The sequence below is a fragment of the Halyomorpha halys genome, unplaced genomic scaffold (genome assembly GCF_000696795.3).
Source record: "Halyomorpha halys isolate HHAL.00 unplaced genomic scaffold, Hhal_1.1 Scaffold281.1, whole genome shotgun sequence".
NCBI classification, from domain to species: domain Eukaryota; kingdom Metazoa; phylum Arthropoda; class Insecta; order Hemiptera; family Pentatomidae; genus Halyomorpha; species Halyomorpha halys.
In genome coordinates, this window is record NW_027108453.1 from 1,030,395 (window position 1) to 1,045,390 (window position 14,996).

A 14,996-nucleotide genomic window follows, 5' to 3' on the forward strand; every position below is an offset into this window, starting at 1 on the left:
GTTGAAAATCGTTCTGTGTCATTGGGAAAACGATATAAAGGTGCCTTGGTATGTTGGGTCACTTTGCTTCGCTGGCAATCTAAACATGATCTGGTCCACGTTTTAATGTCTTTGTTGATGTTAGTCCAAATAAAATTATGTGATATTAAGTATAGGGTTCTTTTTATACCTCGATGTGCTGGACTAAGATAATGCTGAAATATTTGGAAACGAAATTTTTTTGGTATGTAAGGTCGAATATTTTTTGAAGTGTCAAACTAAAGTAAATTGCCTTCCGGAGTGCTAAATAGTTGAAATTTTGTTGTGGTCGATGGATCATGACGAAGATTGAGTAATTCAGTATCAGAAATTTGTTCCACCGCAATTGCTTCATAATTTATTGGGACAATTTCTTGCAAACGTGACAAATGATCGGCTATTACATTATTCTTTCCTGGAATGTGCTGTATATCAGTCGTGAATTGTGATATATACTGGAGTTGCCTAAGGCGTCTAGATGAAGCTTTATCATGTTTTTGTTGGAAGGCATAAGTTAACGGAGCGTGATCCGTATAAACTGTAAAGTTTTTTCCTTCTAAATCATGTTTGAAATGTCTTATGGCTAAGTAGATACTAAGGAGTTCACGATCGTAAGTTGAGTATCGCTTTTGTGTTTCTGAAAATTTTTTGGAAATGAAACTAATAGGCCCTCCATACATTATCTTCTAATTGCTGTATTACCGCACCTGCAGCAGTATTGGAGGCATCGATCTGTAGAGAAAGTTTATATTTAGTATTAGGACAAGTAAGGAGGGTGGTACTTACCAGCGCCAGTTTGGCCTCCTCAAATTGTTGGCTAAATTCGCCATTTCACTGTCATTTTTCTTGGAACCTTGTAAATATTTATACACTAATGCCTGATTTTCTGCTGCAAGTGGAATATGTCGACAATAAAAGTTTATGGCGCCAAAAATCGCCTGAGTTCTTGTACTGTAACTGGCTTTTTAAATTTCATTATAGTCTTGACACGCTCTGATACCTTTACCACTTATTAGATTTTCAAGAAAAATTACTTCTGATGCACCAAATACGGATTTACGTAAATTGATACGAAGTCCGAAAGAATTCAGTCTTTCGAAGACTACTCTCAAGTGTTCCACGTGCTCATCAGGAGTTCTAGATGCGATTAATATATCGTCAAGGTAAACAAACCAATAAGGCAGTCCAAACAATACCTCATGCATGAAGCGCTGGAAAATACAAGGTGCTTTTCTTAAGCCAAAAGGCATTACGTTAAATTCCTTGAGCCCAAAAGGCGTTACGATGGCAGTTTTTGTTTATCTTGTTCTGCTACTAGAATAAAATAAAAAGCAGAGTGTAAAATGGTCTTGTTAATGACTGGAAAATGAATGAAAACCATTAAAAATCATCACTTGTTGTATTACAATATTTACGCTAACTGGATTAGGGAGGTTATATGGTACTCAGTGTTGCCACAGTTTCTCTCCCACTTAATTTAAGACTACAATGAATTTTTGGGCACCTTACATACAACACATTTCACCCAATCACTGACTTCTGCTCCTTATCCTTCATTTCATCACAAAATCCTTGTAGGGAGTAGGTGGCCGACGTACTCGTTGAGGGTGACTTCTTAGTTGAGGGTGTTGTTCTGGTTCAGGTAAATCACTAGCTTCCATGTGTGGATCAGGTTCTGACGGGATTATCGCATCTGGACTCTTAGACTCTCGAGCTGGAATACTCTTGAACCTTGGAGCTAGACTCACTGGCATGGACCAACTGTTATTCGAGTTTTAGGTTTGGGAACCAGTGTAGATCTCAGCTGATTGATGTGTCTTTTAATTGATCTTCCTGAATCCAGCAAAACTTGGTAATGACGAGTGCCCGATTTTCTTTGTATTTTTCCAAAGTGCCATACTTTTCTATTGTTTATATACAATCGGACTTGGGTTCTTTCTCCCTCCTTGAAAGACCTGCAGGAATTTGGAGAGATCTTTTCTTCAAAGATTGGTGAATAATTAGAAATTATTTCTTCAATTGATTGCAATGCATTGATATTGGAATCTCGAATGTGGCGTCTCTGCTCTGTATCCAGTTGTTGAAGTTCGATACCTAGATTCCGAATCCATTGACGTCCTAATAACGCGCCGTGTCCGGCTGACACGATGTGTAATTCGCCCAGAATCTCTCTTCCGTTATAAGCGACCGTCACGACAATTTTTCCTTTGGGCTCAATGATATTTCCCGAATATGATCGGAAAGCAATATTTGATGCTTACAAAGGAATATTCAAATTCAGCTGCTGAAACTCAGGTTCGGACTTGCTATTGCTATTCGGACTTTGAGGCTTGCTATTGAGTTGGACTCCAATTATCTATTTGTCATTCTCGGCCATTTCAAACAAGTTGACGATGGGAATGATCTTGTTGAAACCATAAATGGGGCCATACGCGTCTTGAGAAACAGGCATTGCCTCGAGAGTGTTGGTAGTGCTCGAATCAGTTTTCTTTCTTGGTTCTCGAATTAGAGTAGAAATGCAGACTTTTGCACAATGTCCAATTTTTGAACCGGACCTACATTTCAATTTTTCTTTATCCACTCTGCAGTCTTGTATTCAGTGATTGCTTCATCCACATCTAATGCAGAGGTTGTCTATGCCTAGAGCTCGATAGTCGGGACGATAATTTCTGTTTTGAGGTATTCCTTTAATTTGTGGCGGTAATTTATCCAACCAAAATGTTTTCAGCAATTTTTCATTAATGTCTGTGCCAGCCAGGGCTTTCATTTTTAACAAAAGTTGATTGGGTTTAAGAGTACCGAATTCAATTTCACTCACTATTTTTTAAAAATTGTTTTGCTTCACTTTCTTTAAATATTTCTAGTAATCTAGTGTATATTTATTAGGGTCTTCAGATGAAGCAATATCCCTTATATTTTCTACCACTTTAAGATCTAATTGGGACACTAAGTAATTAAATTTAGTGGTTTCAGCAGTTACACCAGACTGTTGAAACTGAGCTTCTACCTGGTAAAACCATATTTCTGGTTTATCTGTCCAAAAATGTGGTATTTTTACACTAACACTGTCTACAAAATGTGTAGTGGTAGGATTACTATTTGAAGGTCCAGGAATATTTTGAGTTGGCGTCTCTGAAAGACTACCCTTTGATTTTTCTTCATCATTAACTATTTCAATTGATAAAATAGTGATAAACAAACGTTCCACAAACTCTAACACACGCGGGTCGTGTTCAACACAAACACAATGTGGTCGTTGGGTTCAACACAAACACAATGTGGTCATCTGGTTCAACACAATCACAATGTGGTCATCAGGGTCACCAATGTAGGTTTGTTGTTAGTTTGTTTATAAATAACAACTCTGTACACTCTGATGAACATATATTGATATAGCATAATATAATAGCGATACACAATAATTAACATGACTTTGACCGTTCTCTTAGACAACCATACTGGATAGGTTTTCCAGCATTCAGTGTTACCAGCCCCTTACATATTTTATAAAAAAAAAAAAAATAAATAATAATTTTTTTTTGTCAGATGTGCTGTTTGGAATAGACTGTATATATAGTTAGAACCGTTTTAACGGCCATTGTGATACTATTGCAAACATTTCCTGGATAATCTAAGTTTTTTTTATTTATTTAACTTTTAGAATAGCTTTCATCCTTTATAGATACCTGTTTCAAGCTCAGAAAACAGCATTAAATATTTTGAGTTTGGCATTAAATGGGTTCTTAGAACGAGTAAGAATGTTTCTTCATGTTACATTTAATGCCGATGTAGCTTTTAACAGTTTTCTATATAAATGCTCTGTTCTGGCAAATGATAGAGTTGTAGTGGCACCTTAATTTACTGGTCTATACTAAGCAACTCAGACTCCCACTAACCGCTATGGGCCGACATGACGCAACCCAACGGATAACACATGAACTACTACGGCAAACGGCGTATATTAATATTTGTGCTATTTCTTATATATACTTCCATACATGTGACAAGCATTTTATATATTGTAACATTCTTAAATGTGTTATTTGAATCAATGAAAATTACTATAGAATCTTCTGATTCACTGACAGCTAATGTCTTACACGTGACATCTCTCGATGCCGTGTAATAGCCCAGAGAGTTTACTAAACACAAATTATAGACCGGAGTGTGAATTTCACATGAAATTCCTTTCAGGGTATTCTCCTCCTTAGGAGGCAGTGAATAACTTTACGCGTAGTGGATTAGTACATTCTAGTGCTATTTTTGGTAATAGTTATTGCACTTCTGCCTTGTCTGGATCTCTGCTTTCGTTTTCGTAACGACTTACAGCTAGTTCCTTTAGCACTTACAACCCCCTTCACGACTGTAGGCTTGTTCCCTACAGAGCGAAGTTTCCTTCCTGCAAGGTCCTACAGCTAGTTCCTGTAGGACTTGCTATCCTCTTCATGACCGCTAAGCTCGTTCCCTAAGGAGTGAGTTTCCATCAAGTTAGTACCCGTAAGACACATCCTGTCTATTCATCTTCTGGCCAGGTGCCTAATTGTACGAACATGCATTGTCGAGGCCCCCTGGTATTAAGTACCTCACATCTTTAATTGGAGTCAAAAACATCTAATCTAACGCAACCACCTCGGCAGAGTCAATGTTATCACCAGGTATTTCATTTTATTTAGGGTGTTTGATTTTTTCTAAACCCCCTATTTGAAATAAAGTTATGTGTTTAACAGTGTCTGTGTAGTGGGGTTTTGTTTTTATCTGAAACGTGGTTACATTTTAAAATACGAATGTAGTGAGTGAGCATTGACTTTATTTGAGTTAATCTGTGTGATATTTAATGTTATTGGGGTATACCACTATTAGGAGTTAATGATCTTAAAAATCTAGGTCTAAATCTACGATTATTTACAATATGTACAGGTTGTTCAAGTGGCTATATTGCTGTTGCCACCGCACTGGCGGGGGCACTGGTTCCAACTTCTGGAATAGTGGATTGGGCTGATATTTCAATGAGTCCAGGAATTAATTATGCCTCCACCTGATGAAGACCGGGACCGTTGGAATACCCAATAATTTGTGAAGAGTCGGCGGTTTCTCCTTCTTCCATACTGTAGTCCGTACAATCTTCCGCAGTATGGAATTTTGGAAATTTTGAAGGTGGCGCTGTGTACCATCATTGAGGTGGATGAACAAGGGAGCACCGTATAGGAGCGCTGGACGGAGTATGCTCTTGTATATTTGAAGTTTTAACCGGAGGGAATGGGCCGATGATGTTAGGAGATGGTGTAGGAGATAGGATTTCCTTCTGACTGTTTTTGTTTTTTGACATAAAATGTCGCTCGTGCCATGTAGCAGTCTTCCATTGCCGCATGTAGCAGTCTTCCGTTCCTAATCATGGTGAATGAGTTTAGGACCTGCTTGAGAGCTGGGTCTCTGGAACGATGGTATCTGTTTTTCAGCGTTCGCCTATTGATTATGAGAGCCATGACATGTGGTGGTGGTGTCCGTAGGTATGGGAGTTGTGAGTGATAGGTGGGGATAACCATCTCAGCTGCAGTAAACTGCTGAATGTAACTGTTAACTTCAGAAGGAGTGTGCAGGGTGGGGACTTGTTGCAGTCTATGACAAACCTCCTCTTTTTACTTGTTCCAGTCCGCTTTTTGATAATTGAACCTTCTCGGCCTTGTCTCAGTTCTTCGTACAGGACTGGTCGATGATCCGATGATATGAAGTCCAAAACGGATTCGGTGTGGTTGTCTAGTGAGCAGGTCGATTGTGGACGTGGAGCCTGATCTATAGTGGCGGAAAGTGTCGGTAGATGGGTGAACAACTGTGAACTCCGTCTTGGCTAACTGCCTTCACTCTGAATTGGTGCTGGTATTGTGCCATAGGCTGTGTCTGGCATTAAAGTCACCTTTAATCAGCCAATGGTTGGTCTTGGCCCCACTTGTGTCGACGAGTTGCCGTAGTTCTCGTAGGGACCCTCGTGGACGCCGGGCATATACCGGTGATGTAGGTAGGCTGGTTCATGAGCACCTGAACAGTAACATGGCTCATTTTGGCGTCTCTGGTGTTCATAAGGGGCGGCATCTTTTTCCATGTTTTACCGTGCTTTACCGCTATGAGTACACCTGCGATCATCATCCATGGCTACGGTATATCCTCGAAAGTGGGGTGGATGCCCCTGTATTCTGTTAAGGGTGCAACAGTTTATGGTAAGTACTTCAGTAGTAGGCACTAGACAAGAGACATGCATTTACTTATATCGAGTTGTACAGTATTTGAAAACAATTATTTACATCAAGCTACAGTTCAGTTCTCGCTAAAACGAGAAATTCCCGTTAAAATCTCTACGAGTTAACAAAAATACACCAAAAATAATTAGAGTGAATGTTACCTCTCTGACCCACCTTCGAATCTCAGTTAACAGTTTTTTCTTATCTTAATATCAAAATATTTACTTATATTGAATAAAATAGTAATTTTAAAAAAATACTTACATCGAGCTACTTTCCCTAAGATGAGAAATCGGCAAATTATTTATTACTTCTACATTATATATTTTATTACTCTTAATCGTGAAAATGATAAATACCAATGATAAATTCTCTTGTAAGAAATAATCGGAAAGTAAGCATAAATTTACTGAAAAATAATTAAGAAGGAATAATAATACCTGATTAGGTCTTCATAATCTCCCAATACTATTAAAATCAAGAAATACCTGTTTATAGTTAAAGAACGGTTTCACATTGGTCATTAATTAACTCATTTTCTAAAACAAGAGGAAAATAAGGCTATCTCGTTCAAAGGAAGTAATTTTCACAAAGGACTAACTTTAGCACTGAATAGTTCATTATCTGCGACCAGGATCAGATCAAGCCAAGTGTTCCTGATAACCAAAACAATATCATTCAAAAATAATTAGACTAATGTACAATAAACTGTACTTATTATATGAACGCCTAGAGGTTCGACTGAATGTTAAATAGTTTTCATCTTAACTGACATTTCGAACTATTTTGGATAATACTTTAGTTTAATTCTGATGATGACCATGATAAGAACTCAAAGAAAGATCAGCCTAAACACAATTCTACAACTCCGAGCTAGTTCTTAGTCAACATCTCGGACATTCACTCGACGATTCAGCCCTTATGACGTTTTAGTGATTTCTTCATTATCAATACCAATAAATTTTCACGGCAATTGCAACCTTAACGGTGATGTTACTTCAATTATATTCAATGGATATAAGACCGCATTCCATGTAGTTGTTCTTTTGGGTTTTAGGATGTAAAACTCAATGGTTATTAAAGCTACAAGTGCGTGTAGTGTAGTCCCCTATAATATCTGTTCGGGCTGATTGAGGCTAATAATCTTAACATCCTTTAGGCTCAGCAATTGAATTCGACAAACAACGTTCTCGAATATCACCGATCCTTCTTTGATCATAATGCGAATCCAACTAATTGAAATTGACATATCCAACTAAAAATAAGTTTGTTCGAGTAACGTAATGAACTTGACAGAAAATACAATTAAATGATACGAATGTTATTTTTAAAAAAAACTAGAGCAAGCTAAGGATAAAGATAATGATTTTTTATATTATTGTTACGCATTCATCTGTATACTAAATTTAAATAGATTAAAAAATTAACATTTTTTTAAAAAATGTATTTATTTTTTCTTCCCCTTTTTTCCTCCCTTTTTCCCCTTTCCCTTTCCTTTTTTCTCCTTTCCTTTTTTCCCCTTCCCCTTTTTCCCAGTGTCTACTTTTACAGGTTCTAAAAATGGAATATCTGATTCTAAATATTGGGTATCTTGGTCATCTCGTTCGATTTTTTTTACTTTAAGTTTCTGAGGAGGGAGTTCCATAATCATTTTTGTGCATTTACATTTGGGAAGATTAGAAGAACCTAATTTTAAAACATACGGACTTTTATTGTCATTAATGTTTAGCATGTTTTGATTATAGCCAATGTCGGGTGTTAGTCCATTCGACATTTGGAACACAATTTGTTCTCCATTTAGCCCTATATATCCTGGGTGCATTGGCATCTGAGAGCAGCAAGGAACCCTAATAATTTTTTTTTCCTGAGGAATGTTTGGAGGCCATGGAAATCCCATTGGACAGTCAGGTTGCAGACAATATATGTTCTTTGGAGCCTTCTCAACTGTTATTAAATTTTTTTTTATTAGTTTCTCTTTTTCTTTAAATTGAGGCATTGAAGTAATAGGGGGAGAAGGTGATATATTTTTGACAATAGCATGATTTGACCCAGACTGTTGAGGTGAATCAACTTGTGTTTGAGGTACCTTCTCTGTTGGAGTTGGGGGAGGTGTTGGAGGTGCTGCTGCTGTTGCTACAACAGATTGTGTTGTGGGTTGTGCAGGTGGTTCAGGCAGACGGAATCCTTTTGGCAGAGCTATATCACACTCACAAAGTTTAAATGGATTGTTCTGTTGCACAGTGACTGCAATGACAGGTTGTGGCTCTGGGGTAATTTTTGGATTTATTTTATTTTCCTTTTTAATCGAATTTGATTCTCGAATTTTAGGAATTTCTTCGTCTTTTTCTTCATCGATCTTTTCTTTATATTCCTCCTCTACTTCATCAATTGATTCTTGTATAGTAGATTCTTCTGAATCTGAAGTTTCTATTTCTGGGATTCTTCCGCAAATTTTTAATGGTTGGGCTTTTTCCTTTTTTGGTCTTGACTTTCTAAGTATGTTAATAGTAAATTCATGACCATTAATTGAAACAGATAGTTCCTTGTAACCTTTTCTTATGTTATTATCAATATTAGATTTGATTGCAGTATTTAATAAATTAGTGGGAGAATATTGTGGGTTTCCCATGTTTTCACCCATCCCAATTTCAGGATGTCCTGGTGGATACTGAGGTATAGCTGCCTGGTATAATCCAATATCTGGCTCACCAGCGGGTCTCATACTTTGCAAAGGTAATCCACTGTGTAGACCTTCATTACGGTTACCTGTTGTCCCCCACGAGTTTGTTTCTGAGGTAGGCATACCATTGAAGAAACCTGACGTCTCATAGACGTCAAAAGTAGCTGTTGAACCACCATGAAAAGTACCCGGTGCAGCTCCAGGGAAATTACCTGGCGCAACTCCAGGAAAATTACCCTGCGCAGCTACAGTGAAATTACCCGGTGCATTGCCAGGGAAATTTCCCGGTGCAGCTCCAGGAAAATTACCCGGTGCAGCTCCAGGAAAATTACCCGGTGCAGCTCCAGGGAAATTTCCCGGTGCAGCTCCAGGAAAATTACCCGGTGCAGCTCCATGGAAATTATCCGGTGCAGCTGCAGGGAAATTACCTGGTGCAGCCCCAGCCCCAGTGAAAGTTCCTGGAGTGGTCCCTGGGAAAGTTCCCGGCGTAGCCCCGGGGAAATTACCTGGAGCATTCCCAGGGAAAGCACCTTGTCCATCTCCTGGAAACGTACTCTGAACACCCGGAGTAGTATTTGGAAATCCTCTATAAATCATAGGAGAGGTTTTCTGAGCATCTTCAGAGGGGTATGATTCACCCATAGGAGTGCTCCCTAAGACTGTTTCTGGGATTCCAGTTCCCGGTTGTGCTCCACTGCTAACTCCTGAGTAAAAAATATTATTATCTGGTTGACTTACTTGGTAATTGTGTACAGGATATCCTAGAGAAATCGGAGTTTTCATTTGTGCTTTACCTGGTTCATTTGTATTGGCAAACATATATCCGGCTTCCTTCTCTTGAGGAATTTTGAAATGGGTAATAATTGCTTTACCAAAAGAAGAAAGACGAATAAGTAATGCCAATGATCCTATCTTTATCCCTTTAGTATCAACAATTGGAAAAACGTCTTTTAATGAATTGGAAGCTTCACCAGTTTCAGTATTGTGATGCAAATCATTCAACACGTCCACAAACCCTTTATCTAAAGTAATGCAAGTTGTTCCCATTATAATTGGCGGGGGCTCGTCCTTCTGGCGAACTATTGTAGCCCCTAACTGCAGACACTGAACTCTTTGAGGCAAACCACGTAGCGAAAAGAAACAAGATTTCCCATTTCTGAAAAGAATATCTGACACCATTTTATAGTCGCCTTGAGTTTGACAAAAATCCTCTTCACAAACTTCTATCACTGGAAAGTTTAAGAAATTAAACCGAACGCATGTTTGTTTCAATAATTCCAATGTACTCTTCGATAAATTAACTTTTTTATAATCGAACTTGACACTGTCTACAAGCAGTTCTAGAAGGAATAGTCGTTGAAAGTCTTCATTGTTACTTAAATTAAAGCCCATCGCCAATTCTTCGATTTTTGTTTGGTTCTAAGCGATGTAATGTATTTATTAATATTTTGTTTTGTGTATAGTCCGATGTTTGTTAAATGTGTGTAATGGAGGTTAGATTTTTTATGATGATAGTAATAGTGTATTACATGTGTTGTAATGCTCCTTGGTAGGGATTATTTAAAACTATTTAAAAACAATAGATACAGAAATTTAAAAAAAAACTTATCCTAATATATTAAAAATAATATATATATATATTAATACAAACATTGGTGAGGATGTTTTGAAATGTTATTGGCCTGCAGACAGCTTACAGATGTTGTGACGTCACATGGTGATCTAGTAATATTTTCATATCTTTTTGCTTGACAAGTATACCTCTTTGTATTACCTTTCTTACGGTTAATAAAAGTTAATTGTTCTAACTTGTTTCAAGAGCACGTGTTCTTTTTTTTTATTCTCCAACCTCAAGCACGTATCTTGTAAGTTTATTTTATGTGTTGCCTGTCTCATATTAGTCGGAGTCACAACACTGCTCACAGCAGTCTTCGACAAGACATGTTCAGGGAGTGGCAATGATCAAAGAATAAAGAGAGCAGGGGAGTGACAATCTTAATCTTCAAAAGTCAATAAGTCCACCCCAAGCATAGGTTTACATTGAGGTTAATAAGAATGTCCGCCATTGTAATCTAAATTGAAACCGAAGGCAGCCAGTGATTGGCTCGTACTCTTCTCCTACTCTTTTTACACGCCCCTGGTCCACCATAATGCCCCTACCTATTTGACTTCAATTATCCTGCCAGCTTTTTTCTAGTGCCCTATAATCGCCGCATAATCAATTTCCTGGCTTCCATCAGTTTTAAGCACATGGAGAGGATTGGACCACGGACTTATTGAAGGGAATATAAATATTGAAATACCTTCTTTATTAAGGTTTTCTATCCTTTTCTACCTTGACAGATTCCTGAAGTTAAGCTTAGGTGCTTAGTGGTCACTTCGACCTTTAGTTTCGATGAAGTGTTTGAAAACTCCGTTTAACCGAAACGCTGATTAATTGGTAGCCTTTTGAAAACGGGAACCTCTTTGGGATTGTCGGTTTTTGAGCCCAAATCAAAGGGAATTTGTGCTGCATCCACACATATGTTTCTTAAGTTAGCATTGTTTAATAACTGCCAAAGGATAAATATTTGCGCTCTTCGTGTTTTAATTAATTAAAGATTTTTCCCAACGTTCGGTATTAATAATTAATTAACTCTTGTTTAAGATTGTAAATACTTTGTTTCCCATCTCATCAATTAACTTTGGGTGGTTTAGTTTTGCTTTTACATAGCAAACATACGTATTCATCCAGACATTATATGCCTGGATAATTAAACTAGTGAGTATCGATACAAAATATAGAACGGAAGTTGTATCTACAGCCTAAGCAGTACTATTTCTATGAATTTTTATCATCTACCACTTACTTTCCTGTTATTTGCGCTTCCTTTCATTTCGTATATTTGTTTCTCAGATTCCTCTGAAACAGAAAAAACATGACATTAGAAGGTTCCATTACGTATGGGGTTATATAATTCGTATTTGTTACTACCTTTTTCTACCATTGGTACTTGAAGGTGTACATTGATATACTTATGTGGTGTTCTAGTATGTCTGTTTCATGTGAATTCGATTAGAAGAGTTTGAAGGTGAGGGGCCGTCTCGTGATGATTATACAAAGAAAATAGAAAATAAAACATTTAGCAGTTATAGTTGAAAGATAATAGTGAATAATAAAAAAGTCAGAAGTCGAAAAACAAGTAGGGGAGGGGAAGGGGGTGCAAGAGAAGAGAGGAGTTATTGGGTAATATTAATAGGGTTTTTGTTGCCTTTCCTGCCCTGCCACCTCGTAGGAAGAGGGGATGGGGTGATTGATCGGAAAATTGGATTGAAGGAAGCAGGGAGACTGTCAAAGAATTTGATGTGTTGTACAGTTTCTAGCTGTAGTTCGTTATGAATTTTCGTCATGTTACGTCTTTCCAGAGATGTTCCTCGTCATATCTTCTGTAGTGTGCTGTTCTGGTAATGTTGTAGTGATTTCAGGGCTCTTGGGTATAGAAAATGTAGTAGTGGTGCACCGTGTAGGAGTGATGGTTGTAGTATTACTTTGTAAATGAAATGAAAAAAAAAATTTTATTCTGAGACTTATGTCACCTAAGAATAAATACATGGTTCATGTATTAAGATTTTTATCTGGCAAACATTTACAAGTTTTCAGATAGTAAAATGAAATTTCATTAGGATATTGGCTTAGCTACTGTTTATAATGTTAATCAATATATGTTTATTTATTTTATTACAATGATGCGGAGGTTTGGTTATGCAATAAGTGGAGGAATAGGTGTTGTTTAAAGGAAAGAATGGATGAGGACTGGCGAATGGAGATGGGAAGAGAATTCCAGAAGGCAGTTGCACGTATGACGAAGGTTGTGCTAAAGAAGACGGTTCTAAAGGAGGGCATGTATAAATCAATCGGTTGGAATCTGGTGTTTAATAAGTGGATGGATGAACGAAGAGTGAGGAGATCAAGGTTATAGGTAGGTTTTTGATTTTAAGAATTTGGAATAGGAAAACACCAAGGAGGTATTGCCTTCGGGAGGTTGGATAGAGCCACTTCAACTCGGTATACCAGCGGGACACTTGAGAGCGCCTTGGGAACCCAAAGATAAAACTTACAAAGCAATTTATGAGTCTCATCAGTCTCAACTCTACTCTTGTAGATAGCCCTCCATAGACCAAGAATCCGTAGTCGAAATGGGGGAAGACGAGAGAGGATACTAGGAGCTGACGGTTGTTCTGAGTAATGGAATTACGGAATCTTAGGAATTTTCTGAGTACAGTTATGGATATTCGTGTGATTTGGGAAATTGATTATTCCAGGAGAGGTGTTGGTCGAAGGCGACTCCAAGGTTTTTTAATGTAGGATAGAAGTGAATTGGTTGGTTGTTAAGGAAGAGTAGAGAACATTAAGGGAGGGAATGAAGGAGGCGCTTGGAACCAATAAGAATGACCTTGTTTTTTTCAGCATTCAGCTTCAAATCATTGTTAAACGTCCATGCGTGGTCTTGGGAAATTTTCAATAAAGCGGGTTGTGTGGAATGTTGGGAACGAAAACCGGATTGGAAAGGATTAAGGAGAGCTTTAAAACGGAATTTTGAAGGGAGAGGTTATAAATGTGCAGGAAGAATGGTGGGGAGACAAAGTTTAATGACATTTACAGGAACATTGTCTGAGCCGTAGTCGTTAGTTCTGGACTTGAGGACTGCTGAGATTAAGTCATCTGGAGAAACATTCAAGAAATAAAAGTTATTGGGATGAAATGGGATTTCAGGGATGTGAAGAGATGAAAATGCGCATGAGGTTGTTGAAGGAGGAGGAGCAGCAAAGAAAGCATTAAGCTCTTCTGGATCAACTGGGTAATATGGACAGGATTTAGAACTTATAACGGAGAGGTTCTTAAAGATTTTCCATTTGGATTTATGATCAGGTGCTTGGGATAGGATGTTGTGAAAGTATTGCTCATTGGCGCGGCGTAAGGATGTTTGGATAAGGTTTCGGAGGGACTTAAAGGTGGAATAGTGGTCTGAAATTCTGGTGCGTCTGAAGCGTCTACTGGCAGCATATCGTCTTCTCATTAAATTTTTTATTTCTGAGTCGATCCATGGAGCCGGAGAGCGTTTGAAGGTACGGGTTTCAAGAGGAGCGAGTTGGTATAGGAATTTAAGGAGATTCGAGGATAGGCATTCCTGAGTGAATAGATAGGTTAAGGTCATGGGAGGAAAGAAAAGAGATAAGAATTTGGGAGGATGATAAAAGGTTCTGTGGGGAATCAATATTAAATAATTTGTAATGAGTAGCTTGAGTCTGAGTGATAGCCCTGGTGTATAGATGAGGTGTTTGAGTTGGTATATTTCGCCTATCATTATTCTTTACCTTTTTAAAGTGAAAATCAAATGTAAAAGTCACAAGACCACGGAAGAGAAGCGTATAGATACTCACATTTATTACTTCCTTTGTTTACCAAGTATTTGAGCGGCAAGAGGTAAATTTGTATACCTATCATTAGTGGCTAACTCCACTTACATACCAGATTCCAGTTCCGTATTATTTTGCCAGGACTGCAAATAGTTCGCCAGACATCAACATGGTTGCGCCTGGACTACCAAAAGTTTTTCTGATCAATACAAAATCAACATTTTAAGAATTTATTTTAGTGAATATCATGAAAACTGCTATTACTACTTCCTAAATTGAAAGGGAATAGACATCTGTTCGTAGTAGTAGTAATTTAAATTATATTTACTCAAATAAATTAACCAAATATTTATTTCATTTTTTCAAAAAACTGTATCTTGGGTACTATTGAACATAAAAAGCAATCTATTAGGGCTCGTATTTTAGCAAATTAACGCCACTCTGAAATGATGTTTTATTGAGCCAATGTTTCATATAGTTTTGAAACAACAACCATTTTTGATTCCTACAACTATGGTTGGGATAGTCTCTCATTATTTTCATTAAAGCAATCCAAAATTGCCGTGAAATAACATATTTTTTTGTCCCTGGACTTTAGGACTAATAGGAATAGCAAATAGTACAAAAAAAAGGCAGTTATCTCACCCTAAAAATCCAACATTTTATAC

The 14,996-nt window shown here is 37.6% G+C and overlaps 1 protein-coding gene across 1 annotated transcript; it reads right to left on the minus strand.

Annotated features, from left to right (window-relative positions):
- Positions 1 to 7,687: 7,687 nt before the first annotated feature.
- On the minus strand, positions 7,688 to 10,450 carry LOC112210557 (uncharacterized). Its single transcript, XM_024360300.2, has one exon. It carries the CDS (start codon positions 10,321 to 10,323, stop codon positions 7,699 to 7,701), a length of 2,625 nt encoding a protein of 874 aa, XP_024216068.1. The 5' UTR covers positions 10,324 to 10,450; the 3' UTR covers positions 7,688 to 7,698.
- Positions 10,451 to 14,996: the final 4,546 nt, after the last annotated feature.